We start from the raw sequence: 27372 nt of genomic DNA, 5'->3' as shown, positions 1-27372 counted from the left end.
ACTGGAGCTTTTCAGATATCAGAACTTGGCCCACAATTGAAATATTATTTAGGAATATATTTTACTCACCAAAAATCCTTTTTACACAATATCCATCCTCCTTTCTTTCTTCCTTCTTTCCTATCGCCATCGAAGCTAATGATGAAAGTCGAGCCTGTCCTGTCATATTTCCGGCATAGTCCGTTTTGAAAATAGCATTAAATAAACACAATATACCATTTGCTTGTGGAGCTAAGTTAGCGCGCTGAAAGTGCCCCACACACCATTTTCCCGGCTGTAACACGCTTACTAGCTTCGGAGTTGACCGCCCTTTCTTAATGATGTCAATTTTTTTTCTGGGAAAAGTCCGTCTGGACAATAGCTTTGTGAGCAAACAGAATCCATTAGTTTTTGCTTCTGTCGGCCATAGTGGGTGGAGTTTGCGATCTCGGTTGCCTCGGTACTGCTTTGGCCCGCCTACTAGCCAATCATAGTTTGTGAAAGCAATGACATGTCCCAGCCAGCACAATGCTAACACCTATGAATAATCATTGTGGGGTTGCCAACTCGAAATCTGATTGGTTAAAAGCAACAGTCTAGTTTAATGCAGCAGAGCCCGCAAGAACTGATTGTGAAGGCTTTGAGGCAGATCTGATCTGGCAACAAATAATGGCTGAAATGTGATTGGTTAAATGCTTCAATATGAAAACACACATCTGGAAGCAGTGCAGCCAGGGGGAAAAGCAATGAAAGGAAGCTAACAGACCATTTGGAATAATAAGTATTGATGGACAAAATATAATATGATTCAGATATTTCTTAGGCCAGCAGAGAAGGCCTTGAAGGCCCTGACGGCCCGCCACTTATATATATATATATATATATATATATATATATATATATATATATATATATATATATATATATATATATATATATATATATATATATATATATAATATAAGGACTATATCCCTGATAGATTTTATATATATTCATATCCCAGGGCTGATTACCCTTTTCGGGGACAGTTGCCATTAAAGTGGACGGCGATCCAAAAGTTGACACTTAGGACCTTAATATGAAGAGAAGGACCCAAAATTTTACATAAAAATAGTTTAATTTTGAAATGTATTTTCTTCATATTTCAGTGATTGATAATAGTAAGGAGTCCTCGGTTGCTGTTGCACATTGCAACACGATAAATACTAAAAAGTGGACATCAAACAGTTAACGGATAGGTTTAGATGTTAAAGGATGTAAGGATTAAATATGCAGTGACACAAATGCACACTGGCTTGTGGAAATCGACAGTTAACAAGCCCAAGTTAGGATACATCTTTATTGGAACAAGGCACAAGGAGTCTGAAGAGATAGGCTACAGTTTTTAGTCATGGCTGATGAAGGAGCCCTCAGGCTGAGGCTCTGCTGCTGTACCAAAGGCCAAAACTCTGCAGGGGCGACAAACTCAGTGGAAAGCATCCCAAAAAGTGGCTGGTGAAGTGGGTGGCTGTAATTCTGGCCTGGGATGAAAGGGAAAAGCGGGGGGGAGGGTAGTCGTGGGGGGCACCTTGAAACGAGATGAGAGTCTGTACTAGGGTAAAGATCTCTTCTTTTCTGCTGTGCCGGATTGGCTGGCAGACGTCGCCTGAGAGGGATGTTGCTTTCAGTGGGTGATGTTTCCGTGTCTTGTCTGTCATGCCGTGTCTCCTCGGTATCTTTGTCTTTGGGGAGGGTCACACATCTTTGACCTTTGCGGAACTTTGCTCTCCTGTTCTTAAACCACACCTGTGGGGATTGGAGAAAAATACAGTTTTTTTTTCAATTTCTGAACCCACTTATCCTCATAAGGGGGGGTTGCTGGAGCCTATTCCAGTAAACTACGGGCACCAGGAGAGGGACGGCCGGAGTTGGTGGGCAGCCAATCGCAAGGCAAGAGGATACAGACAACCATTTACGCTCGCACTCATACCTAGGAGCAATTTAGAGTGTTCAATCAGCCTACTCTGCACGTTTTTGGGATGTGGGAGGAAACCGGAGTCCCCAGGAAAAACTCACGCAACCCCGGGGAGAACATGCAAACTCCACACTGGGATGGAAACCTCGATCTCAGAATTGTGAGGCCGATGCGCTTAGTTGGTGTGAGGTAAAAGATAGCAATATCAATTAAAACACAAGGCTATGAGAAGGGGTGAAGTGTAGTGACCTGACAATCCAATACTTAATATTGATATACTTGATGGCCAAAACGGCTATTTTTGGAGTATCAGACAGTATCAGATTTGGTCACAAGATCGAATCCGATCCAGCAGTGGCTTGCATGTCAGTACCATCGTGCTTTTCGTCTGCTGTAAATCAAACACGATTGGGACAACCTTGTTTTGGAACTGATAGTGGCACAGCATCATGGAATATTTTTGGGAGGTCTTATGTACTTTAAAACAAAAATAGATTGTTCAATTCCTGCTGGTATCATTTTTACGATTCTAAAATGTGATTATCGGATTGGCAAACACCTCTTGAAAAAAAAATCAGATCAGAAGTCCAAAAGTCTCGCTCAGGACATCCTCGGTATGGAGTATGTGGGAAATTCCCTGTTCTGTGTTGGTGGAGTGTTGTTAAAAAGGTCATAAAGAGTACTAATTAAATCCATAAAGTGTTGTGTGGAAGCTGACCTGAATGCGAGCCTCGGGCAGGTTGATGCAAATGGCGAGTCTCTCTCGCATGCTTACATCAGGGTATTGAGTCTGCTCAAAGGCTTTCTCCAGAGCTTGCAGCTGCGACACCGTGAAGGCCGTGCGGCTGCGGCGCTGCTTTTGCTGGTTTCCATAGCGTGCTTCCAGGATAAGTTCTAGTGCCATGGAAAGAAAAACAAAAAAATGGGGACCAGTTTCACATCAATGATCAGATTAAGGGTGTTAATCTGAAACATGAATGTTGACTCTTTGGACAATGCGACGATATTTTGCGGACAGTTGTTAAAAATACAAATTTGAAAAATATTGTTACACATGAAAGCAAACTATCCTTTTTAACAAAAATGATCCAAGATATTATGGGGCGGAGCCAAGTTTTGCTTTTCATTTCATTTTTCGATTTGATTGGTTTGCCATTTGAACAATCAAAATCAATTATTACAGCCATGGTGCTTGTACTGGTTTGTAAAAAGAAAGGTGGAAAATTGATAGTCATTGTTTTTACAAAATTATATATGTATGTATATATGATTAGAGTGGAAAATATTGATCAACATTGTCATAATTACTACGTTCAAAAACACCCATATTAGTGTATTTTAAGTTAAATGATTGTGTTAAATGTGGAGATAATATCATATTAAATTGATTATTTTCATCTCACAATCACATTATAAATGTCATCTCGAATAGCTTGGATAAAATCTGAGCATTATCTTTGCAACTGCAACAAAATTTAGTGTGCCTTATGTGTGTATGCAGTATGCGGTGATACAAGGGCAAAAACTAAAAACGAAATTTCTACATGTTAGCCAAATACATGCATGTATGTCTGATCTACATGAGTAGAATATGCAAACAAGAAATTGTGCCTTCTAATACGGGCAATGCCGTATTCTGACACGGGTCGTCACGTATGATAGTATCATCTTAACCCGAGGACAGATAAGATTGAGTACCTGCAAGTCTCTCGGCCACAGTCAGGGTGCGCGCTGCAGGGCCAGCTGTGGCGAAGACGCTGCTGTACTGTGGCGTCATCTGCTGGTAGAGTTCCAGCAACATCGCCGAGTTGACGCCAGGCAGGTGGAACATGCCGCACAAACCGATTGGCCGATGTCCAAACTTTTTCCACTAAAAGCCACATGAAGACAATATTAATATGGACCTTCATTCACTTTTTTTCTTGTTCCCTATCGTTTATCCTTATAAGGACTGCGGAGGGTGCTGGAGCCTCTCCTAGAAAAACTATGGCCAGCCAATAATTTATTTGAGCTTTTGCAAATTATTATATGTATAGCATTTTCAATTGATTAAAATAGTGGTAATAATTAAAAATAAAATCCACTCAAAATGTGTTAAAAATGTGTTCAAAACTCACTGCCAATGAGTTATGAAAAAGATCAAATTATAAATAAAATTATTATTATTGGTACTATTTTATCTTAGGTGTGATGTGTTACCTCGGAATATAAATTTCCCCATCCAAATAATGCATAACAAAGAGGAAATAATTATACATAAATCACACTGGAGTAAGTCATATTTTATGGAGGGCAATTTCTTATTTGTTCAGAAACCAAGAACAAACATACTTTAAAGTAAAACTATTTAGCGCAATAGGCTAAATAAGCATCTGTTAAAGTAACATTTACATTTTTTTTATAACTATAGCGGAACAAAAACATCTTTCAGTGATCAGAGAGAAAAATAAAACATCACACAGCCAAAGTATGAAAAAGGTGCGACTTATAGTCCGGAAAATACAGTAAATATAATACAACATTAACAAACAAAACAAAATAAAACACCTATTGAACACCCACACTAAAACGACACACTGATGGTCAGCTCCCGAACATAAGAGATTTGAACAACCATGCATAATCAAAGGCCTAGTAAACAACATTCCTGACTGAAACGCATACAATTTCTGATTAAGCAAGCAAGTAATCAATTATTATAATAATGGTTGAAAATTTTGAGGTGTTGTTACCTGTGTTGATATATATATATTTTGAGGGGGGAGAATTTTTCAGTGGCGTTTTAGCGTATATCCCCGCTGGTTCAGGAGCTCCCAAATTCTCGTCTGCCTGCAAACATTGTCAACCCACACTATTTAAGAAGCATTTAGCCAGGCTCCCTTCAACCATTAGCCAATAGAAAGAAAGGTATTAGCTGGGATTAGGTGGGATGAGGAGGGGGATGTGGAGTTGCACAGGGCTCAAGTTTTTGAAACTATTCAATTTGAAGGGATTTATGCCAAGGATCCCCCTACAAGCGAGCGTTAAAACAATTAAAACAATGTGGTGGGCTAATCTCTGAGGCAACCCAGATTAAAACAGCGGTCTTCTCCTCACTCGGCCCTCTATTCTTTCTCCCATCATGCCGCTGCCTTTGACGGCCCCCCGACACAAACCCCTCCTAACCTTTTCTCTTCCCAGGAGGGTTTGTTTTGCTAACACACACAATATTTCGCCTGGTAAACTGTCACCGTGTGAAGGTAATCCTAATTCAAACCTGTTGAGAACTTCTTCAAAGTAAGGTCAATTAGGAAAGTTGGCAGAGAGCTCAAAACTTCAATCCACTACATAGTCATTTTTTAAATCCATTTTTTTGTAGTTATTGTATTGTATCTTTCTGTCCATCCATCTTTATTCATAAAAGGTGTGGTTTGGTGTTCTACCAATTGAAAAAAGTCGTTGGTTTGCACTGTGAATTTCACTTAATTAGTCACATCATCATAATGTATCAAAATAATCTATCATCCGTGTAATATTTCTGACATTTTATTAGCGATATAAATGTAATCAATAACCGGGGGGCCATTTTTTTTGGGAAAAAAATCAGATTTTTAATCTGATTGAAAATAAGATTATCAAGCATTATATCATAGCATCATTTATCTCATCTCATCTCTCATTTTCTGAACCACTTTATCCTCACTAGGGTTGCGGGGGGTGCTGGAGCATTTGCTCACTGCATAGTGCCTTGTACTACATAATGGCATAATGGAGATTGCAATTCCATGACATTCAAAATGAAACAGAAAGGAATAGAAATGATTATTTGGGGATTTATAACAATAAAAATCAATTTCACTGAAATATGAGAATTCACAGGCAGTTTTCTCATTTTAAATGAATTGGGTGTCCATTGTTGTCAGTGGTAGGCAATGAGGTAATTTTGACTCCGTTGTTGATTTTAGGGTACTTGGGGGTCATTTCTTGTTGATTTTAGGGTACTTGGGGGTCATTTCTTGTTGATTTTAGGTTACTTCCTGCATATTTTTGGGGCACTCGGGGTACATTCTGTACATTTTGGGCCATTTTCTCCTTCCTGTTGATTTCAGGTTACTTTCTGATGGTTTTGACAATAAATTGAGTTTTTTTTTCTTTGAGTCCGAGTTTAAAATAATCATTAGGAGTTCTGGGAATTGAATGTGCCATTAGAAATAAATAGGGCCATTAACTAATATGTATATCGGGAAGTTTCAGTCAAATTTTGGAGCAGGTGTTTTTGCCCCAAACTGGCTGATTATGTTTTTGAAAGCTTATGATTTTTTTCACATGTAAATTATGTGAATCAGACAACATTGTTTGAAAAAATACCATTTTCCAAATTTAAAATGTGTTTTTGCCATTAAAAATACATGTAGTTGTTTTTTGTGGCCCCCCAAAAACTTGGCACAACCGCCAAGTTGGACCGGTGTGAATGTGGAAATAGGCTGTGGGCTAAACTGTAAAAGTGGACGGGAAAAATACTAATAATAAATATGTGGGGAACTTTTCACAAGTTGCTGCTGGATCAGGATTATTTTAAACACAAAACTAATAGCAACATGGAACAATTGTCAACTATTTTCACTCATTTCCACCACATCAACATTTAATCCAGCACAATGGTCTTAAAAAAAGTGCAATCAAACTCATAAGTCAAAAAAATGTGAGTAATATTCAAAAAGGGAAAGTAATAACCCTCCCTTGTTATTGACTTAGAGGTTGAACTAATACTTGGACTTCACTTGTTCAACTCCTTCACATAAGCGACCGCTTCAGACTATGAAAATATGTGAAAATGTTTGTGCACACTCCCCTTTTCCCAACTTGGCCTTTTTGTCTTGCTCCTTTCACTGTTCCTGGCTGTCAAGCTATATTAGTGTCCGATAGAAATAAGTCATTTAGAAGAGGCTCTGTCGGCCAGCCCCTCGGCCCCACTAAAAGCTCCAGGATTAGGTCCCAGAGGCCTTTGTCTCGGCAGCCTGTAGGATTAGGAGAGATTTAGCGCGAGGAGAGGGGGGAAAAAAAGTAGTTATTTCATGGCACTTTCATGATGAAATCTGGCCAAAGCTGTGTTGGCTGGGGGGATTAAAAGCACACAAAGAGTGGGCTTGTGTGTGACCCTCCCCATCTCAGCACCACCACTGCTGACTCACTCCCTGTCACCGGCGCAACCCTTCCCTTCGCCGTCGTTTCCCCTTCGGGAGGCCACGAAGGTCTTGGCCGAGTTTACCTCGTGGCCATCAAGTTGCTTCTCAATTTCCTCGTTTGCTGAAGTTCCCACATGAGGAAATGAAAACCACACTGATGTACAATTTAGAGGCTAATTATCGGACTACGAGGTCACTATAAAAGGCTTAAAAGGTCACGTTAAGTTGCCGTGCGTCAAGTTCGTCAAATACTTTGCTCTTAGTCCAGGATTTCCCAATCTCTATGAAGTCGAGACAAATTTTAATACATTCATTACAGGTATATATTAAACAGACTTAAGTTTTGCACTATTTGTTAATCCGTCCCTAACTAGTTTTGTGCCAAGTTGAGAAATATTAAGGCCATCACTCTGCTCCAGTGCGCAATAAAAAATTATTGTACACAACGAAAAAGAGGGTGGCCCGGCGGCTGAGTGGTTACCACGTCGGCCTCTGGGGTCCTAGTGTTCAAATCCAGGTGGGGCCACCTGTGTGGAGTTTGCATGTTCTAACTGGGCGTGTGTGGGTTTCGTCCGGGTACTCCGGTTTCCTCCCACATTGCAAAGACATGCATGGGTAGGCTGGTTGGACACTCTAAATTGCCCCTAGGTATGAGTGTGAGCGTGAATGGTTGTTTGTCTCCTTGTGCCCTGCGATTGGCTGGCCACCAATTCAGGGTGTCCCCCGCACCTGGCCTGAAGTCAGGCTCCAGCACCCTCGGTGACCCTAGTGAGGGTAAAGCGGTTCAGAAAATGAGATGAGAAGTAGCACTGGAGCACAAGTCATATTTTTTTTAGGAAACTACTTTTATCAGACACCATGAACAAAACTTATAGTTATATCAAGTAAATAGGGAACAACGGGCTAAACAGGCATTTGTTATCGTAACATATTGACAGTTATTAGCCTGTCAAACTTTGGAAGTTGAAAGTCCAAACTATGACAAATAATGTCTGGCTTATAGTAATCTGGAAAATACTGTTGGTTAGGTGAATTTTACCCTCAGCGGTTTACCATTTCAAGCCATTGTTTTACCTGTTACTATAGCGCTTTCAGACATAAATACTGCAACATTTCCATGCAATTTATGCAGTTTCTTTTCAGACATAGTGCCATGTGCTAGATCTTTCTACAGATAGCTGGCACCCTCGACAGGGGTTACTCTTAAACTAGCCTGAGCTTTAACATGTTCTCCATAACGAGGTTCATTTGAAAAAAATATTCATAGTAATACCTCACCACTTCGTGAAGTGACTATCACAAATTCACCACATTGTCGCTTGGATCTGCCAAATATATACAAAATGTTGGTTGTTTAGGAACAATAATACAAATATGACATTTCAAATCTCAATTGGAGGGTATTTCACGGGCCAATAATAATAGAGATGGTTTTAAATATGGTCATAATAATATTAAAGACACCATAAAAACACTATCGCTACATTTGCGGTTATTCATTGGAGCCTATTAACTGCAATAAACAGGGTATTACTGCATATATACACATAAACACACATAATTTTACCACGTACGCAATTCACAAGTGATGGGTCATAAAACCACCGTCCTATTCAAAGGTTTAAGAGTTTCTGCCTTATCCCTAAAATCGAGCACAGCTTGATCAATTCTCTGCTCTTTGCCAACTGTTTGTCAAAAGTTGATATTTAAAAAAAACGCTATTCCTCGTTGTGATGCGGAATGATATAGAATTGACATCAACTACGTTATCTATTCCAGTAGGTCATCAACTTGCGTACACGTACTGCAAGTGACTGGGTCGCTGCGCGGTAAATTACCGTGTAATGTCAGAGTAAAATGAGCCGGTAGATTCTGTTCAAGCATAAGCCGCTTAAACACCGTCGCATTACCGGACTTCAGGGCATTCCCGAGAGGGGCTTATTTGTTACAGGTGGGGGAAAAAGATACTTGTATATTATTTGTGGTAACATTAGAACTTTGAGCTTAAAGAAGTGTAATTCCATGGGGTTTTGTAGTAACTCTAATGTTAAACCATTTGATTTGATGCAGTACTTTTAATCGCCAGCATTATAAGTAGTTTGCTTTGAAGACTGAAAAGTAAGAAAATGAGTAGTTGGTGGATTTCAGCAAATGTTGGGTTAAAACAGCTCAAAAGTAGAGAAACTCTTCCAAGGGGGATCCGCTTACACATGCATGGATTACAGTGCATGAAAGACAAAAGGCCAGTCACATTAATGAGCAGGTGATGACATACTACAATAACACCACTGCTTATTAGTCAAAATGCCATCCTGATGACATAAAACCTTAAACCTTTGCCGTTACAAGTTACTTTTAAAGTAAAATTGCCAATAAGTGCAAGAGAAAATGGGCCAGCCTGCCAAAAACAGGCTACTGAAAAAAAAGATACAATTGTTTTGTTTTTTTTAAAGATCAAAAACACTCAATTTGAGAAAATGAATACAACCCGAGTTTTTTTCACAAAAAATAGTCTCTTGCTGGGTTAATATAATATTGCTTACTTCGTATATCTACCGTAATATAATAATAGTACATTTTGATGATCTTAACATTAGCGTGTCGACCTCCCGGTTCTAGGGTCCTGGGTTTGATACCAGGTTGGTCCTCACTGTGTGGAGTTTGCATGTTCTCCCCAGGCTTGCGTGGATTTCCTCCGGGTACTCCGGTTTACTCCCACATTGCAAAGACATGCATGGTAGGTTGGTTGGACACTCTAAATTGCCCCTAGGTATGAGTGTGAGCGTGAATGGTTATTTGTCTCCTCGTGCCCTGCGATTGGCTGCCCACCGATTCAGGGTGTCCCCTGCCTGTTGCCCAAAATTAGCTGGATTAGGCTCCAGCACCCCCGTAACTGTTGTGAGAATAAGCAGTTCGGAAAACGAATGAATTAACATTCAATTGAAAATAAAAGTTACTTGTAGTAATTCATAATATCGTTCAACTTGCTGAGTTTATTATTATGCATTAAATAAAGTACAAAGTATTTACTTTTTGTTATATATATATATATATATATATATATATATATATATATATATATATATATATATATATATATATATATATTGTCCCTCCTTTATCTATTTTGGCTGCCATTTTTTGTTAACGACTGTTTAACAGATGTTTCCAAAGCAAGGCCCCTTGTGTTGCAGTCTTCTTTAATGAGTTGTCAATAGCGGACTTTTCTTTTATTGACAATCTCTGTCAAGAGAGGACCTTTGTAGTCGTCAGGTCTGAATGGAAGTCCCCCCTCTGAACAGCGACCGGATCAATCGGCATGCTAAACACAATTGGAAAGCCTTTGGGAAGGCAATGTTGGTACAGGAACATGTGGACCGAAGAGCGGCAGAGGGGCTAAAGCGCCCTTCGTAGGGGGAATCGATAGGACTGGCTGGCCTTTGACCTGAGACGGACGGAGTGGGCGAGCGGGCGGTTGGTCAGTGGTTCCTCTTAAGCCCACCCCCCGCTGTGAGCTCTGACACTGGCTTAGACGCGCTCTGGGTTTAGGCTGACATTGACCACCAAGCGCACACGCATAAATAACACTATGTGTCTGATCGGGGTTCAGATAGCAAGCTCAACAAACTACAATTTTTAATCCACTTCGAAGCAACCTAAATAAATAGACTGACGTGAATACAAGACAATTTGCAGGGTCGCCCTCTAACATTTAATGACATGACATTAAATTATGAAGGTTATCAAAATGTTCTTTTTGGATAACGATCAAAAACATTCGACTAGCCTATAGTTCCATTGCTACATTGCATAATAGCAAAAAGTTGAGTCAAGCGTTCCCTTCCTTGGGCTCATGCAGAGATAATTGAGCTCTCCATCCCTCAGCATGGGGTCAATTTCAGAGCCCACACCAGTCAAAGGTGATCACTGGAGAGAGAAAGGCGAGCATTGATCGAATTTGATAATGAAGACGACCCCTCTAAGCTGCTTTGCTCCACACGTTTAAGAAATCCTCTGCAACACTAGGAAGCCGCCCTCCCTGTCACTGCAACATTGTGTCGCTATTGATCCCGACTATCTGGCTCTTTTCATACCTGGGCTCTCTGGCCTGGCCGGGGGAAATGCATCCTGACATGCAACGTGAGGAGCTTAATAGGCAAAAGATGGGCCTCTCACTTTACCCTTTCACTCCCATTTATCACATCTGCTGGAGTGAGGTTCACAGCCGCTGCACCTGCTGTCGGATGGACACACTGTACTTGGAGAGAGCAGCCTAACTAACTATAATTCCATGAAAAATAAAGGACAACAAAAGACTGACCTCTTCAAGGAATGACATGCCGCACAAACTGCTCTCCTCCCACGAGGCGCTGCATCCAGTCTGGCCAACACAGGTTTTTAAAGTTAGACTTTTTCAAAGTGGAATTGCACAAGATTTTACGGTTTGACAAAAGTAAAACTGTCTGTAAAACACTGAATTTGAAGGTTTTTCGAAATGCTTCAAGTGACTTTAATTGATAAAAGTCCATATTTTGGACTCAAATCCATTTTTAAAAAGTAACATAAAATGCTCAATAAAGAAATTCGATCTGAATGAGTCTTCCTTTATTAGCTGCTTTAGCAATGCCCATTAAAAAAATCTTTAAACCGGTGTCACAGCTAGAATGAGCTGCAGATTTTTTTAAAACTTGCAAGTATGTTATCCATGGGGTTTCTCTTCTCTTTTTGCCATGTGACCAAATTGTCATTCTGTCAACATGTACAAGCTAGCATAGCACTAAAAAACCTAGACACGATGAACAATTCTGGTTGTGACATCACAACCAGAATTACTGGAAAAAAAGTGATCCCGTATCTTGTTTTGGGTGTAATCGTTATATTTGGTGTGCCATACCTAAGATTTACATGTCCTATCCGATCACCACTGTGAAAACAACTTGAGGAGCCACTGGCAATACCTTTTTTTAATAGAAAAGATAAACAACCAAAAATACAAAAGAAAACATTGCGCTTATATACAACATTTCACGTGGCCGCCTTCAACAGACAATAGAGTAAATTAAATAATAGTGCAGCCCGATGATAAACCTATAAAGTCACATTTCCTGACTTTTTATTCAATGCAAAGCAGAGGACAGAGATAGTACTAAGAAGTACAGTGATATACTGTAAATACGTACATTAATCAGTTTGGGGAAAACACAACGCGTTTCCTTAGACGAATCAAAAATCTGTCATGTTTTTGCTAGCTAAATAAGAAACAATTAGCCGAGAACATGGATGGGCAGGGAGAGAAATGCCATGTGCACTTTTATGTCAATGTTCCAAAAGGCTAAAGCACTCATGTATATAACAAGGAAAGTCCTTACCTTTGGGAAGTAAATGCATGTTAAAACAGATAAAGAACTTGCACTTGAGACAATTCAAGAGCTTTCTTCTCATAGTGCAATGCAGCCTGCCATTATGATAATATTCCTTCTCACCCTGTGAAAACACATTTTAAATTCTAATTGTTGTTGAGAAATTGGTTTAAAAAACCAACTCAAGAAATCCAACAACAAACAATACATTTTGATGGGACTTACAAATGAGGATAGGTTCATCCCAAAAAGTAACACTGATAATTAGGGCTTCTGTCATCTCCAAAATGTGCGCAATGAAGCCAAAAATAATAGATGCTTCTGGCCTGTACTGCTCAAAACTGAGCGGAGCCATCCCAACATCTTGATACATACTTCCTAGGCATGAAGTGAGGCCTAAAGGGGTGGCGTGAGGTCATCTTTTGAGTTTAGCATCCTCCTTTAGCTTCCATATCATCAGTTCCATGCAGGCAGAGGCATCTTCACTTGAGTCATGACCATCGACTGTAAACACACCCAGAAATGAGAACATGTTACAAAAAGATGAATGACAACAAAAAGATCAGATTTAGTAAGTTAAATGACAAAATTAGCTCATTTGTGGTTAAAAAAAATGCCTGCACTGTTGGCATCTACTGGCAACATGGAGGTACAGCAGTTTAAATGGTGTCATTTTGATTGTTGCAACAAAATGCAAAATATCCTGCACAAAAATCCAACATAAGCACCGCATCAAACTTTTCAGTTACAAAGAAAATAATACTCCGCTTTTGTTGACACTGAGAAAGATGGATAGATTTGAGAATATGCTGATGATTTTGGCTGTAAGTTGCAGTAGCGCACTGTATTATATTATTCCAATTGGGTTCCTGTTTAACACCACTTTGAACATGTCAATTCTGGGGTAAATTTCATGATTAATCTCAGACACTAATTCATTTGAGGTAGCACAATTCAAAGACTTTACAACCTTCCAAGTGGAGTTCAATGTCATTTTAGGACACTCAAGATTGGTAAATGTAACATTTGCAAAGCTTTTAATGTTAATTTAAAAAAAAAAGACCTATCCCATATGTAAAGACCTGCCATCCACAATCATAGACTTCACAGCTTGAGTCACGCAGGCCTCAATGTTAAATACGTGTAGCAATTGCACTTCAATTATTCATTAAATGACTTAATATTTAATCTTTTTGGAAATACTTCCAACATGGTTCCATATGTGGTACAGATAGCGAACCAGGCGCAATTCCACTTAAGTAGATTGCGAAGTACTTTTATAGCAGCTCAAAGATTGTGTTTTTCCCTATTTACTAGATGGAGCCTTAATGCAGTAAAGAGTCTTACATATGTGAATGCCAAATCCCATTTGTCATTGTATCCTTTTTCATTAATAATCATTATTTTTTTCAGATATACAAAACAATAACATTTTTACAATTAAAACCAGAAATGTACAGTTATGGCCCCAAATGTCACAGAGTTGATTTTTTTAATAATTAATTTTATAGTGTTTAACTAAGGCCCGGTGGTTGATACATTGGCCTCACAGTTGTGGGGTCGAGGGTTCGATCCTAGGTCGGTCCTCATTATGTGGAATTTGCATATTCTCCAGGTACTCCGGTTTCCTCCCACATCCCGAAAAACAGGCAAGATAGGCTGGTTGAACACTCTAAATTTCCCCTGCGAGCGTGAATGGTTGTCTGTCGCCCCGTGCCCTGCGATTGGCTGGCCACCAATTGAGGGTGTCCCTCGCCTGATGCCTATAGTTAGTTGGGATCGGCTCCAGCACCCACCGCGATCCTTGTGAGGATAAGCAGTTCGAAAAATGAATGAATGAGTGTCTAACTCGTTCCCTGCCATTAACAATGAGAAATATTCAATTAATCGAAATTGTCGGGACTGGGTGTTAATGCTATGTTTTCCAATGCCATTGATGGTGCCAGAGATCTAATCCTTTTTGACTGGGTCGGGTGGCAGTGACCACCCTCCAGCACCCTATATAAATAAACCTAAGTTCTCAAGCTGTACTTAATTCTCTTACCGCTGTCCTGAATGATGCGTTTGAGGTAGTCAGCCATCAGGTTCCTCAAGGCACGTTTGTAGGGTAGACCTAGTCGGTGAGGGAACACAATGGCTGTGTCTACCACTGAATTATGAATAAGCTGAAATAAAATAAAGGCAGAAAAAACATCCCATTATAGTTAATAAACAGCAGACTGCACTCTGGACTGGTGGGCAATCAGTTAACGGGCTCATTTCCTGTACTTTACTACTGCTCATATATGTTGCTGGAAATTAGGAGGTGTCTACCTTGAGCGCCAGGAGGTCACTCTCCAGGCTGTGACCCACCAGGATGGACTCAGCACTGAACATACTGAGGAGCACAGCCTGAACATCTCTCAAAGTGATAGTGGCACCATCCAAATCTTCTGGTGTCACGCCAGAAAATCTGTTCGCAGACCAAAAACCCATCACGTACTGTTTACACTGAAAGAACAGACCCATTACTCCACTACCAGCTTATTTCAGAATGTAGAAGACAAACGTACCGCGTGTTGAAGTCAACCACTTTGCTGTCAGGTTTAACAAATGTGTCGTAGATGACTTTTAAGTCCGAGTTTATGACTGTTATTCTTGTCAGGTCCAGCCCTTGCTTGGTGTAACACTGGTTTCCAGGACACAATAGAGGTGAAAGAAATATTTTGGATAAGAAAAACATGCCGCTGTGTACTGGGAGCTAGCAAATAGGCAGAAATGTAGTTGCTTAGGGCTCCGGCCATTAAAGAGGCCTCCGAGGGTTGCCAAAAAGCACTCCGCAGAAACTACAAGAACTGTCCATTTGAAACAAAATCACAGTAGCAAACCCCCCTTGTGAGTCTCCACCCCATCAGCCCCAGCAACCTGGACTTGACGCCATCATTGGACCTGTATATTTCATTAAAAAGTGAAACTTAAGTTTTAATTGTGTAATTTTATTTTAATTGACTTTTTTACTTATACTATTAAATGTATTTCCATTAAAGTGTTTATACATATTGTCTGACGACTTCACTATTTACCATTCTTATCTAATATAGGCCTATGCAAAGTTCTGACAACAACTTGGCTTGTCCATATTGGCGTTTGTCTGGATGACATGGCATCCCAGTTGTCCATAAAGAAATTTGAATTGTGATCCACCAAACTACAGAATAGGTTTCCACTTCTCAACGACCGATCTTAAACGAAACCTGTCCCAGAGAACCATGTTGACGATCTTAACAATCTAATATCATCATATCGCACAGCCCAAGGACAAATGTATTGATCTTACCATCTCACAATCCAAGGCAAACACTCCTCCATTGCCATCATGTGGGAGAGCTTTGCTGAAAGTTGTCACATAGCCATCTAATGACTCTGTGCGCCCATCTTGAACATGTTGCTGTGGCAAATGTGAAGATTTATCAGATAGATGCAGATTAATTTACACTGTGAAAAATACGTTGACGGTCTATTTGAATTGTCTTTGCAATGCCAGTGTTCAAATGTTAGAAAATACCTGTGCCGTTTGGCAGCCTGGAAAGCCCACGGAACCGGCGCAGCAACTGTACATGGTCTCCCAGCCTCCAGCCACTGTGACAGTAGGAGAGAAATGTTGACATTAGAGGTGTGTTTAAGGGGAAAAAAAAGATCAAATCCTGATTTTTTAAAAAACATCACAATCCAGATCACTTTTTTTACTCCTGCTATAGACGATTTAACAATCTTTCGGGTTCATGAGATTGTCAACATGTTAAAGTCCTTAACTATGTATTATTGTCGTGTACTAGTTGATATGAACAGGAGTAACTCTTTACCATTACAATTGGATGATTAACAAATATCTTACCTTTCTGCCTGCGCAAACGTCCCCAGTGAAAAGAGCATTCTTCTTTGCGGACACAGCTACCCTTGACGTTCACTTTATACTCGGCACCGCATCTGCAGCATATCTTGGTGAATGCTAAAAACACAGGAAGTAGTATTAATTTGGCTGATAGCGTAGGGGAAGAAAATGCAAAGGAAAAGCTGCACATTACACCTGGTGCAAATAACAACGGAAGAAAAGATGGCGCTATAACATCTTCAGAGATAACTTTTTTTTTAAATGTTGCACATTGCTTTGTTCTATGGAGCACAGTCATGCAGAAAGAGAAAATCCTAAAACTATTGCCACAGCTGGGAGCAGAACTCTTGTCATGGGGAAAAAAACAGAAATTCCAAAATGACAAACTCAAAGGCAATATTTTGTTTCTGCGCGCAGTTACGATTTTTAACAAAAAGCCCTTTTACACTGTACCTTTTAAACAAAACTGTATGCAAATCTATTATTTTGTATTTGAAAAAATTGTGTTCTGGCATGGACACGGAATGTGGGTGAGGCTAAAAAATGCTTTTATAGTGCAAAGCCTTGGGCTTAATAGCCTTAGTTTTCATTTAAAAGAAAAATTCTGAATAGGGATGTTTAGACCTATTATATAGTCAACACAAACGAAGCTGTAATTTAATAAAACTTTTCAGAGCGTGTCCCCTCCATGTTGAGCACTGGACGAGATGTTACTGATTAGTGCGTATCAGCGTGAGTATCTACTTACGGTCCATGATAACTTTTTTCTCGGGGAGGTTATATATAACAGCCTTTCCTATAGCGTCGGGGTTTATTCGGGGGTATCGATGCTCCTGCAGCTGCTCTTCTGTCATCAGGTAAGCCTTCAACTTTCTGTAAAGTGCAGCACCTATAGTGTGGCACAGAAATATGTTCAAACAAGAAATAATAGTTGCTGTTGTTTTTTTTAACACTTATTGAACATGTAGAAAACAAAATAAACACAAGGTAATTATATAAAATAAAGTAGTGATGTTCCAACCTGATACTCCGTATCGGTGCTTGATACGGTTATATTTGAAGTATCGGACAGTATCGTATTTGATCACAAAATTGGATGAAATTCGGTGTTTTTCGAACAACCGTGCATTTCGGCTGTGGTAAATCAAATGCAAAGTGGGACTACTTTCTTTTAAAAACTAATAATAGTAACTGTGCACCATATAATATTGGTAAACAGAGCGAGGAAGTACCAGGAGGGATCACTACAATACATTTAATCATTTTTAATTTCCTGGTGACATTATCTTTTGCATACAGTAAAGTTAGTGGTCTAAAAATATGGGTATCAGATCAGCAAAGCATATTTTGAAGAAAAAATTTAATCTGCAAAAGGAAAAATCCCTCAAATAGGAGAAAAATTAGAAGCAGCAGAAGATATCGAACAGCAGAAAGTACCCATTCAATGGAATGAAGTTAAAATTAAAATAACTAGATAAAATAAAAATAACTAAAACTTATCAGGTCATACACCCAACTCATTTAAACCTATTTAATAATAACAGTGAATAATAGAGGGCAGCCCAGTGGATGAGTGGTTAGCGCATCAGCCTCACAGTGGAAGACCAAGGTTCAAATCCAGGTCGGTCCACCTGCGTGGAGTTTGCATGTTCTCCCCGGGCCTGCGTGGGTTTTCTCCGGGTACTCCGGTTTCCTCCCACATTCCAAAAACATGGATGGTAGGCTGATTGGACACTATAAATTGCCCCAAAGTATGAGTGTGAACGCGAAGAGTTGTGTGTCTCCTTGTGCCTTGTGATTGGCTGGCCACCAATTCAGGGCTTTCCCACTCTCTGTGTCGAAGTCAGCTGGGATAGGCTCCAGCACCCCCCGCGATCCTAGTGAGGATAAAGCTGTTCAGATAATGAGATGAGATGAGAGTGAATATTAGAATAACACTAAAATATCTGTGCGGTATTTTCTGTATCCTCACAAGTGTCGCCAGGGATGGTGGAGCCTATCCCAGCCAACTAGTGTGTGATTCATAATACTCTCGGCTCTGAATAAATTGAGACCGAGACATGGTGCTTAAGTCAAATTGTAACAATGACAAATGAGAATGTAACCCTCACCTTTGAGATTCTCTTCCTGCTGTTTCCCCATCCTGTTGACAGTGAAACTAGTCGTTGCTGCAAGACGGCCTCCCAGAACGTCCTGATGAGACTGTGGCTTCCGCGATGGAGGTAAACTCACATCCCCTGTAAAGCAGCGCACACACAAAGTTTACATGATAAACAGATATATACATATGACACAACAGGTACATTTTACATGGCATCTTACTTATAACCTGAAATCCAATGAAGTTAGGACGTCGTGTTAAAAGTTTGTAAATCATTGTATTGTGTTTAGATTTAACATAACATCCCAACTTCACTGGGGGTGTATTGGGTTTTAATGTATGATGCACATACTAATAACTAAGGAGCACGAGCTGCTCTTGCTGCGAAGCTTCTTCAGTGTGTTGACAGCAACATTGAGATAGATTTTCTTGGTGTTACTGCGCTCGTACACCAGCTTCTCCTCATCCAGGCCCTAACTCAAAAAATAACACCTTTCAATTAAAAACACAGTGTCATCAAATAGCACAACACAGGTAAATCAATGGAGGTGACATCTTCAAATCTAAAGACATTCTCACCATCTGGAAGGCGACGTTCTCTGATGAGCAAAATTTGCAGCACTCATCTATGAAAATGTTGAGGTAGCGCTGGCGGATAATAGTTGGGATTTTGGCTCCAAATTCAATGGGGATGATGGGACGCTTCATGGAAGAACTCTGATGAAGTGGAACAGAATATAGTTAGATCACTCACATCGTAAAACAGACCTCCTGAGGCAATATTTCCACTGGCTGCTTTTACTATAGAATCTATTATCGATACAGTAATCCCTCGAATATAATGTAGACCAGACATGCCCGCGATAATCAAAAAATTGCAAAGTAGGGTCACCCCTATAATATATATATATATATATATATATATATATATATATATATATATATATATATATATATATATATATATATATATATATATATATATATATATATACATATATATATGTGTATATATGTGTATATGTGTATATATATATGTGTATATATGTGTATATGTGTATATGTATATATATGTGTATATATGTGTATATATATATATGTGTATATATGTGTATATGTGTATATGTGTATATATATATATATATATATATATATATATATATATATATATATATATATATATATATATATATATATATTTATTATAGGGGTGACACTACTTTGCGACCAGACATGCCAGCGATAATCAAAAAATCGCAAAGTAGGGTCACCCCTATAATATATATATATATACACATATATATATATATATATATATATATATATATATATATATATATATATATATATAAATATATATATATATATATGTATAATAGGGGTGACCCTACTTCACGATTTTTTGATTATCGCTGGCATGTCTGGTATATATATATATTTTTTTACTTCAGTGCTGAGTGGCTTCCGCTTACGAGTTTCAGCCTGGATTTTCACATTTTTATGAACTTAAAAAAAAATAATAATAATAAATCGAGGGATTACTGTATGTGTACTGCCAAAATCTGATATTAAAATTCATTTGGAATTCCTTAATTTGACCTGCAGTGTAAATCCCACCTGACTACAACACACAGAAATACTGGCACCATGCGATATGGGTTAATCACACCAAAGAGAACAAAAGTGATTTTAGAGAGGCAATAGTATTGGTAGGAATTGTCAGTTGTGTGTCCAGAATTTTAAAATTCGAATGAGGAATACAAGATATTTTAGAGGCCAATACCTTCATGGTGGGTGTGTGAGCCACACGTTTTTGTGCAACAGTGGATGTGGTCTTCGACAAGATCCCAGCTGTGGTTTGAGTCTTAACAGGTAGGCCACTGGCTGGTTTAGCATCCGAAGAACCTGCCCAAATGTTCAAATCGAGAAATTTCAGAAACAATCATGGTAACCCCCTCAAAAACATTACTTTAGGGGTTCATTTTAGTACTATGAATATGGTATACAGCAAAGCTAAGATATTAGGTTAAACATTTTTATATTATGGTAGTTAAGTTTGTATCATTAACAATGGCATTATACTCTTGTCAATATACTGCTGTTAAGTGCAAAATTCAGTGTATAAAATGATAAAATATTTGTCATAATTAAAGTTTTTTTTTTGCCCACCCCACCTTTAGCAATGTAGCTTTTTGGTAAATGCAAACACAAAAAATGTGGACATTTCTCTTCATTCAGTAATCAACTTACTGACTGCACTTTTATAAAATCTATTAACAAAACTAACAATGGTTAGTTCAAATAGAAATAGCAACCTAGAATAATAATTATTCACATTAGCCTGGTCCTAAAAGTGTTTCTAATAATGTGCACTTGATTCTAAGGAGACACAATTATCATTAAGAGAAATCGATTTTCAAAATAAAAATAAGCACCTTGAGATGTATTTTTGCAAAGGCTACATTTTTAATGAAATTTGCGATTTGAGGTATGAGCAAGAATAGACATTAACGAAAAAGGTTTCTACAACTGATTCCTACTTGTATTATGGAATGGTGTCAATGGATTGGGACGGTGTGCAATCCGCTTCTTCTCTCCTGAAGAGCTGGTGCTGGGTGTGCTTTGTGCGGATGGTTTGACTGAAGCCGAAAGCTGAGCAGCTTGTTGTTGCGCCATCTGCATGCGCTGATAGCAAACCTCCTGTGCAGTGGGTCTCCTGTACGGCCGGACCACATTCTTGGAGGGTGCATCATTCTGGCAAACAGGGAGATGATTTTTTTGTTAAAAGAAACTCAATGGGTGGTGCAAAAACTAATTATATTCAATATCTTAAATGCATTGGTATAATCATTGGGCGTTTTGATCAGCAAATTCTGGTTGATATTCCAAAAACTGATGGGCAGAGTAATATTTCGGAACTGAAACGAAAGTTTATTGGACTCACGGAATACATGTATCAAAACAAAATCATATAGGTGCACAGATTTGGGCACCCAAATAGAAAAAAATACAAAACAATATTTAGTAGATCTTTATTTTGCCAACATAGCAACATCTAGACATATCTTATGACTTTGAATGTGTTAGTTTCTGGATTCTGTGTACAGGTATTTTTATCCACTCATCCTTATAAAAAAAATAAAAAACATCCATTTCAGCTAATATTTATGTTTGCCAAACATCGACAGCCAGCTCCAGATCACATTCAAGACTTTCATGCCTGGGGACTGGGATGGCCCTCCTAGAACATTGTACTTGCTCCCTTATATAAATATAAGAGTACATTTTAAGTAATGTTGTGGGTGGTTCTATTGTTGGAATATAAAGGCCTAGTGTACTTCAATTTTGTGACTTTGTTGTTGTTTGCTGTTATCACCACATAACACAATCTTACCTTCTTCCAGAATGAAATTTAGTAAATGGGTTTAATTCTGTATCTTTGCATGTGTGTAGAGACAAAATAATCATGTAAAGTGCATTTTTACATTTGAAACAATTGGATTGTTTCCAATCAAAATGAATCCATTTCCAATGAACATCTCAGTGAAGACCGCAACAGTTCCCTACATTTAAATAAATTTTTCAACTCAACCAAGGTTGAATTCTTCGGCAGTGAAAATGTGTAGATTTTTTTTGTAGTATCATGAAAGATTGTTTAATTTAATTTGTCAGAAATTATTTTGTTTTGTATATATTAAAAGATGCTAATATGTAATGAACTGACCAAGTATGTGAGAGTATTTTGTTGCAAAAAATATATTTTGCCAAAAAACTTGTGGCTTTTTGACAAATCTGTACGTAATTACAGAAAAAAATGATGACCCTTGATACAAAAAAATCTAAATCACCACCAGGGTTCGATAGATACTGACCCATGGTGTATAGCTACCAAATTTTAAGATTATCTTTTGACGAATGAGGGAGGCGTAGGACTTCAAAGTTAGTGTCCACAAGAAGAACAACAACAACCTGCATGGTAGTTTGACAGGGATTCAGCCTGTAATAAAATGTGGCCATGCGGTCGTTCATACTTCATTTTGAAATAATAATCCTGAAATTTGGAGCAAACCATTTTTTCTGAACCCGAAAATTTGATTCAAATAATAGATGGACCCAACTGAACACATAAGAGATGAGCTCTGTGTACTTACATTTCCTTTGGAAACAAAGTGTGAGACTCTCTTTTTCTGACCAGGGACGAGAGTAGTTAAAGTGCTTTCAGTGGTATCGTCCTCTGAATCTCTGGATGGCTGTGAGCACATACAAACATAAACATGTGACACTACCCGTTTAAAAACAAAACCAATCAAAAGACCAACAGTAGTAAATGAAGAGGTATGGAAAAAAAGAGGCTACCTGCTTTGCTTGCCGTCCCCTATCTTCCTTTTTGACATCAGTGGATTCATTGAAGATCCGCAAACACTCCTCCATGGGATCTGTGTCAAAGTCAAACTCATCCTGAAAAATTGACAAGTCAATCTCAACATCTTTTTCTGGCCCCTCCGGAACTCGGTCATTGTCGTCCTCAGAGGAAGACAGGGTCAACTCAGAAGCTTTCCTCTTATTTATTTGCCCCCTTTTCAAAGCGTCAGCCGATTTCCTCACGAGTACTTCTTCAGGCTCGTCATCGCTGTCATCTATCAGTATCGGTTCAGCCTCCTCTGCGCTATCGTCCCCAAAAAGGTCGGCGTGACTCAGACATCTTTCTTTTTGCCCCACGCTTTTCACGGGTTTAGAGGTGATGCTGTGTTTTGACTTATTTTTGCTGATTGCGGAACTAGCTTTGGTCTTAGAGCTCGTGCTGGAGGAGCTACTTTTGTTGAGTTTCTTTCCATCCTTGTCTCTTTTACTACTGTCAAGTTGACCATTTTTGTGTTTCCCCTCCTTCTTTTTCTTGCTTTGTTCCTTGTCGGAAGTTTTGGAACTCCTGCTTTCCCCTGCAACGTTCTCCACATCTTTACCTTGTTTGCTGGTGTAGTTGGTTTTTGAATTCATCTTTTCTTCATCTTTTTTATGCTCTTTATTGACCTTATCAGCAGTCTTAACAATGTTCTTTTTATCACTGTTCTTCCCGTGACTTTTGTTTTCCTTTTTAGTAGAGTCATGCTGAATCTTCTTTAGTGACTCTTTGCTCTTTTCTTTGCTACTTTTTTTCACGAGAGATTTTTGGCCTTCTTTCGCTTTCTCAGACTTGTCAATTTTTTGTTTCTTCTTCTCTGGGCCAATCTTTTGCTGTAGAGGTTTTTGTGCCTTGAAATCCTGTTTGTTTTTCAGTGTCAGTGCCTGTAAGGCACCCTTGGATCTATTTTTACTCTCCTTCTCCACACTGTCCACAGATTTGATCATACTGTTGGCTTTTCTCTGCTGAAGACAACTGAGTGAAGTGGGTCTGTACTCAGTCCCAGAGCTTTCCCCACCAGAGTCAGAGAATGTGTACTTGTTCATGTCCACGCTCTCATGTTGTGGTTTTCTCCCAGACGGTACAGCTGCGTCATCCAACACAGGCAGTCCTTGCGTCTTTTTGGCATCAACGCCAATAACGCCCATGCTGTCACCTCTCTTTCGCTTTACCGTAATGCCTGCAGAGTAGTTGGAGAGCGGATCGTATTCCATGTCTGTAGATGGCCTTGAAGTATCTAAAGTGTATTTACACTTTGACAGAGATGTGCCGGTTGAGTATTTCGGAATTGGAGAAAATGGGACTTTGCGAGTTTGCGTTCGACATGGATTCTTTTTTACTGAAGTGGGAACGTACTCCATGCTGTTGCTATTGCTACCCCGATTATCCGAATCCAGAGTATATTTGGTGCTTGGGGTGGGGCTATACCCCCCTGACGTCATTTGGTAACTGTCAGGATCGTACGCCAAGTATGGAGCTGCTGCTTTACCGTGAACACCTTCTGAGAGAGACGCAACTGTTTTGACATCGGAAGTATACGGTTCGTCACCGAGCCGAGACAGCTTCTTCTTCTCCCTCTCCACTTCATTGCGGACCTCCTCGATAGCCCTGTTGACCATCTCCAGAGCACCGGTGAAGTCTCCCGAGGGATGCGATGTTCCATTCTGATGTCCTTGAGGCCTCACAACTTCAGGTTTGAAAGGGTCATAACCTTGTTCTGCTGAAAGTCAATACAGACTGTCACAATTGAATGGAACTATTCAAATGATCCACACTTGACATAGCAATTCTAAAATTCAGCTTCATTGTGGAAAATTAGGTCAGCTGAAAAAGTATTCATTCGACCCACATGAGAACAGAATGCATTCATCGTTCCAGATTCCAACATTTTGAAGAAAATGTTCAAAACGTAGGTTCTCGTGCCAAACATTAACAATGGAATTACGCCGCTCACAATTTTAAAACATTGCCTCAACGAGAAACAAGCAACAAAAACAGTTTAACAACAGTATTTGACTATTTGGTCTCATGTTTTTACGTCTTTTCACAGGGAGAATTGAACGATTGTCAAATGCTGCTCCACCGTGTTCAGAGTGAATACTAACTTTTTAGGCAAGATTGGCTCTTTAGCTGCCGTTGACGGCGATAAACGGCTTATTTTTCTTTCTATAACTACAAATCATTGCACAAAAGACGAGTTTTCGGAAGCGGCTAGTGCTGCCATTTGTTCAACCTCCTCCGAACGGATCTCCAAAGCCGAATGATTAGCAAGCCTTGACTTGGACTCAAAAGCTAGTTATTAAAACTGTCATTAGAAATAAAATACCTTTCTGTGTTGTTTGGAGCTTCTTAGTTTCGACGGTAGCGCCGTACTGCTGTCGTCTCTGTTGGCTGTGCCTGAAGTGACAGTAGGGTCTGTTGCACCCATTGCCTTTTCCCTCGGTAAATTCCGTGTAAAATGGACAGTCAAGCCCACGGAAGAAACCGGTTGATCTCAGCATTATCCCCAGATACTCCTGTCATACCCCCGCCAATCTTTCCTCGCTCATACGTGGGGCGATACAAGAAACCTTAAGTGAGCGCTAGGACAATAACAACGGCGCCATGTTGGATCGTTGGCGGAAATGAAATCTCGCGTCGCCTCGCACGTTCAGATGACGTCACATGTGTCACGTGATCGATGGTTGATGTTACATGTAAAATATGGGGCACTACGCAACGTAGTTTTAGTATCTTCTTGAAAGATATGATTTAGCTTACATTTATATCAATACATTCAAAAGGAAGTTCTTAAAAGCACAACCTCGCTAAAAAATCGATTAGGTCTTTTTACTGGCGAAAATGTTATCAATACAAATCCACCAGAATCTATGTCGTATTTGCTTTGGTACTAGTCGTTTGTACGGAAACATGTTTCCCCCCCTTTTTAAACAGGATTTGTATTCGATTTTCATAATGATTTACGTTTCTTTTTCTCTAACTTTACAGATCGTAGTGCTCCATCATTTTTTGCACATAAGATTTACTGACACTCTTTCATAATAAAATGATTTCTAGCCATCCTTTTATTATGTGAAGTTGGACATTGTTTATACATCTACTGTAGGGAATAAGTTATATAGACACTAAATGTCTCTGATCTATATCTGTCCCACGTGTGTAAAGAATCAACAACTGGTTAGATAAATTTATTTCCCAGCAAATGTCTTCCTCTGATCTTCAAGTCTTGACAAATAATTAAAATTAATTCATTATCATCATTATACCCAATCTTAATTTCAAGGTTAATTTAAAACATGCAATAATTTACAAGCAAATATGATTTATCATTGCACATGGCACACATTCTTTTGCACATTTTGCTTTGTTGAGCTGTCAGGACTTTCTCTACCTTTATTCTTCCAGTTGATGGTTGACTTTTCATTTTTTACCTGGAAAAAAAAGTCATATCTGAGCAAGATGACATTGAAGTATTCAATACAACCTTCACCAAAGGGGAAATAAACAGTGTTTAAAGCAACATAATCTTTATAAGACACTAGACTAGAGTTTGGCATCATACCCAGCTTGAACAGACTTCCATCAGAACAACGTGCACATCAAAATGAGATTTAAATTTATAGTACCAACATCAGTAGCAATACTGAAATCAGCTATAGAAACTAAAATGGCAATTATAAAAAAGTATCATTGATAAAATGCATGACAGATAGGTAAACTAAACTTGAAATTATATAAAATGCTTGCAGTCTGCATTGATGTTGGAAGAAAATTCAGTAAAATCATCCTTTGCCTTGTCATGAAACACTTCATTTCTCCATGGCCAAAAAACATTTTCCAATCAAGGTTAAGGAATAGTGGCTTTAGAAATTGTTGAGTATACATGCGTATAGATGACCTGCCACGTTTGAAAACAGTTTAAAACGCACAAGGTCTCATGAGGGCAAAATGTGAATTCAGCTTGATAGAGAAAGTTTAAATGCCAATTTTAACAGAAACAAGAAATGTAATTTCCAATAATAGTTAAGATACCTGTTCAGAATCCATCCTCTTTCTTTCCTGTTAAAACAGCATCCTGTGAAAATACATTAAGTTGTTAGACATAGGCATTCAAAGGATTTATAGATCAAATGACATTTTACTGAAAAGCTTAGATTTCTATTTAAGGCCTATTGAAACTCCCCCATCAAGTTAAACTTCATTTTTTAAACTAATAAACTCAATCTACTCCCAGCTCAGAAGAAACAATTTTTACAAACTTTGTGATTAAGGACTTAGTTGTCTAATAATAAAAATCCTCTTTGACTATCCCAAACAGTTTAGAAGCAACATTTGTGTATAGAAAATAATTCAATTTGAACTACCATATAATAAACTATTGTTAGAAAAACAGGTTAATACAAAATAAATGTTAAGTCCCCTGTGATAAGCCTACGTGAAACTTTCTTTAAAAACTACGCCACAACATGTGTGCTTTTTTTACACTCTCATTCTTAATTACCTCATTAGCCACAGGAGTGTTGCCTGTGTCATGTGATAC

General features: G+C 38.9%; 2 protein-coding genes across 6 annotated transcripts; both read right to left on the bottom strand.

Annotated features, from left to right (window-relative positions):
- Positions 1 to 1302: 1302 nt before the first annotated feature.
- Positions 1303 to 4026, bottom strand: dmbx2 (diencephalon/mesencephalon homeobox 2). Its single transcript, XM_077607713.1, has 3 exons — positions 3635 to 4026; positions 2655 to 2830; positions 1303 to 1767 (listed from the first exon to the last, which is right to left on the bottom strand). Exons 1-3 carry the CDS (start codon positions 3765 to 3767, stop codon positions 1321 to 1323), a joined length of 756 nt encoding a protein of 251 aa, XP_077463839.1. The 5' UTR covers positions 3768 to 4026; the 3' UTR covers positions 1303 to 1320.
- A 661-nt stretch (positions 4027 to 4687) lies between these two features.
- Positions 4688 to 25491, bottom strand: rexo1 (REX1, RNA exonuclease 1 homolog). 5 transcript variants are annotated; one of them, XM_077607624.1, is made up of 19 exons: positions 25159 to 25490; positions 22790 to 24552; positions 22585 to 22683; positions 20974 to 21187; positions 20217 to 20338; positions 19013 to 19150; positions 18786 to 18906; positions 18444 to 18569; positions 17081 to 17221; positions 16336 to 16449; positions 16006 to 16079; positions 15778 to 15888; positions 15014 to 15129; positions 14775 to 14913; positions 14506 to 14626; positions 11996 to 12965; positions 11423 to 11482; positions 11196 to 11338; positions 4688 to 4765 (listed from the first exon to the last, which is right to left on the bottom strand). In XM_077607624.1, exons 1-16 carry the CDS (start codon positions 25331 to 25333, stop codon positions 12877 to 12879), a joined length of 3663 nt encoding a protein of 1220 aa, XP_077463750.1. In that variant the 5' UTR covers positions 25334 to 25490; the 3' UTR covers positions 4688 to 4765; positions 11196 to 11338; positions 11423 to 11482; positions 11996 to 12876. The 5 variants fall into 5 exon arrangements, with proteins under 5 accessions (XP_077463750.1, XP_077463754.1, XP_077463749.1 ...); XM_077607628.1 differs by having other exon boundaries at positions 11423 to 12965; positions 22790 to 24549; positions 25159 to 25491; XM_077607623.1 differs by having other exon boundaries at positions 11423 to 12965.
- Between the last annotated feature and the right edge of the window lie 1881 nt (positions 25492 to 27372).

The sequence above is a fragment of the Stigmatopora argus genome, chromosome 8 (genome assembly GCF_051989625.1).
Source record: "Stigmatopora argus isolate UIUO_Sarg chromosome 8, RoL_Sarg_1.0, whole genome shotgun sequence".
Lineage (NCBI taxonomy): Eukaryota > Metazoa > Chordata > Actinopteri > Syngnathiformes > Syngnathidae > Stigmatopora > Stigmatopora argus.
Note: the sequence above shows the minus strand (reverse complement) of the source record. Positions and strands in the feature narration are given on the sequence as shown.